Genomic DNA, 2,398 nt, shown 5'->3' with positions numbered 1-2,398 from the left:
AAATTATTTAAAAAAATTATTAAACCTTTCTTATTTTTTATGTATTAATGAATTTATTACTTAATTTTTTTCAAGCTCATTTATTCAAGGTTTGACCAGCTGCTACAAAAAAGCTGTGTTTTGTGTCTCGCAGGGCATCGAGGCTCTGGTGAGGGTCTCAGAGGGAGATCTCAGGAAAGCCATCACGTATCTCCAGAGCGCTTCCAGACTCACCACGGAGCAGGAGATCACGGAGCAGGTCATCATCGAGATCGCCGGGGTGAGAGCACCTTCCTGACGGAGATCCGGCGTCTCGCGGCGTCTTCTAACTCAGGCTCTGTCTTCTCCAGGTGGTTCCTCCGAAAGTGATCGAGGCTCTCCTCCAGATCTGCTCCAGAGGAACGTTTGAGAAGCTGGAGCTCGCTGTGAAGGTCAGTGTCGGCTTCGCTCTGCGTCTGTCCGTGCTTCTGCTTCCGCTCTGATTCACGCTCTGTGCAGGACGCCATCGATCAGGGCTACGCCGCCACCAACGTCCTCAACCAGCTACACGACGTCGTCATCGACGAGAAGCTGAGCGACAGGCAGAAGTCCGTCATCACCGAGAAGATGGCCGTAAGTTATCGTTTCTTGTTTTCATCTTCTGTGAGTTTATCAGCTCTCCTTTATGTACAGCGAAGGACTCTCCTTCAAAATAAAAGCTTAAAGCGCAGCATGAATNGTGTGTGTGTGTGTGTGTGTGTGTGTGTGTTTCAGGAGGTGGATAAGTGTCTGGCGGACGGTGCAGACGAGTATCTTCAGTTACTGAGTCTCTGCTCGGTCATCATGCAGCAGGCCACACACAACACCTGAGCGACCAATCAGCTGCTCCGATGCCCCTCAGCTGACCAATCAGCACTGCCGCTGATTCCACACACAGCTGCTTGGGCTGCTTTCAAGTTTTTGTACATGTAAAGTTTGTAATTAAAAACAGGTCTTTCTAATATGTGTTGTGCAGTGCTTTTAACTCTCAAAGGGAAGGTTCATTTTAAAATAAGAATTGTTTGCTGGACCCTTTTGATTTCTACGGTATGGACAAAATACAAGTCGATGCATTCTTCAAAATATCTTCTTTTGTGTTCAGCAGAAAAAAGAAGCTTCTACGGCTTCGGAAACACACCAAAGTGAGAGATTTCTCATTTACGGAAATGTTTTTAGGCTCACAAAACTTAAACCGCTTGAATGTATTTTTTAAATTATAAAATATACAAAAATAAATAAAATATACTAAATGTTTATATTCGTATAATTTATACGTAAATGTATTTAATGTATAACATTAACCTTCTGAAATATATAAGTGTGTATAGATAAAATAAAAACTATACGCTCATTGTGCACACAAAAACTTTTATTTTGGATGATTAATCATCTGACAGCACTGAGTTTATTAACCTGTATAATTCTTAAAAATAAATATAATAGATTTCCATAGCAATTATGAATCAAAATAAATACAAATATTTCCTTCGTACAGACAAAGTCCTACTTCACCACCGTTCTATTTCAGTCCTTTNGAATACCACATCAGAATACCACATCATAGCGTCACAGCAAGAGTTAAGTTCCCCTGAGCTCGGATCTTCTCCGGACGGGCTCTAGAAGGGTCTGTTTCTGGAGCGTGTGTTGATCAGACCCAGCACTGAGAACGCACTCGCTGCAGCCGTCACTAAACTGATGGCCCCGATGGCCCGAGACGCCTGTGAACACACACACACACACACATCAGCACTGAGTGTATTTGATGAGTGTACGGTGTAGTGTAGGGTGTAGGGTGTAGGGTGTAGTGTAGCATGTAGGGTGTAGGGTGTAGGGTGCAGTGTGCAGTGTGCAGTGCGCAGCGTGACCTGCTCAGAGACGCCCTCCCCGTAGCGCAGGAGCGTGACGAAGTGCTCACAGTTACTGCCCAGCAGGTCGTAGGACACCTCCTGACCGATGAGCAGCTGCGCTCTCTGGATGATCTCAGACACGGCCAGCGGAGTGTGATCGTCGTCATACTTGTTATTGATGCGGTACGAGTCTCCTCCCACCACCTCCTTCAGGAGCTGCATGCGGACCACGGCCTTGCGGCTGAAGACGGACTTCACGCTGGACACGGCGGCCGCCGGACTCTCGTCTGACCGGAGCAAACATCCCTACATTAACATCTGTCTGTAATCACTGCGTATAGAACCAGGTCAAGAAAACAGAAGCACACACTGTGTGTCTGTGTGTGTCTGTGTGTGTGTGTCTGTGTGTGTGTGTGTGTGTGTGTGTGTGTGTGTGTGTGTCTCTCTGTGTGTGTGTGTGTGTGTCTCTGTGTGTGTCTCTGTGTGTGTGAGTGTGTGTCTCTGTGTGTCTCTGTGTGTCTCTGTGTGTGTGTGTGTGTGTGTGTGTGTGTGTG

At 46.2% G+C, this 2,398-nt stretch overlaps 2 protein-coding genes across 2 annotated transcripts in view; one reads left to right on the top strand and one right to left on the bottom strand.

Annotated features, from left to right (window-relative positions):
* Positions 1 to 959, top strand: part of LOC122353594 (replication factor C subunit 4-like) — a 3,347-nt gene extending 2,388 nt beyond the window's left edge. Inside the window, exons 7-10 of the mRNA XM_043251406.1 lie at positions 134 to 259; positions 330 to 410; positions 478 to 591; positions 733 to 959. Coding sequence (XP_043107341.1) covers positions 134 to 259; positions 330 to 410; positions 478 to 591; positions 733 to 828 — 417 coding nt within the window. The 3' untranslated portion in view covers positions 829 to 959. The remainder of the gene's footprint in view (positions 1 to 133; positions 260 to 329; positions 411 to 477; positions 592 to 732) is intronic.
* A 596-nt stretch (positions 960 to 1,555) lies between these two features.
* LOC122354395 (phospholipase A and acyltransferase 1-like) overlaps positions 1,556 to 2,398 on the bottom strand; it is a 1,038-nt gene continuing 195 nt past the window's right edge. Inside the window, exons 2-3 of the mRNA XM_043252547.1 lie at positions 1,863 to 2,131; positions 1,556 to 1,715 (exon numbers count right to left, since the gene is read on the bottom strand). Coding sequence (XP_043108482.1) covers positions 1,614 to 1,715; positions 1,863 to 2,131 — 371 coding nt within the window. The 3' untranslated portion in view covers positions 1,556 to 1,613. The remainder of the gene's footprint in view (positions 1,716 to 1,862; positions 2,132 to 2,398) is intronic.

Source organism: Puntigrus tetrazona, chromosome 11 (genome assembly GCF_018831695.1).
Source record: "Puntigrus tetrazona isolate hp1 chromosome 11, ASM1883169v1, whole genome shotgun sequence".
Taxonomy (NCBI): Eukaryota; Metazoa; Chordata; class Actinopteri; order Cypriniformes; family Cyprinidae; genus Puntigrus; species Puntigrus tetrazona.
This window is presented reverse-complemented; position numbering and strand designations above follow the sequence as displayed.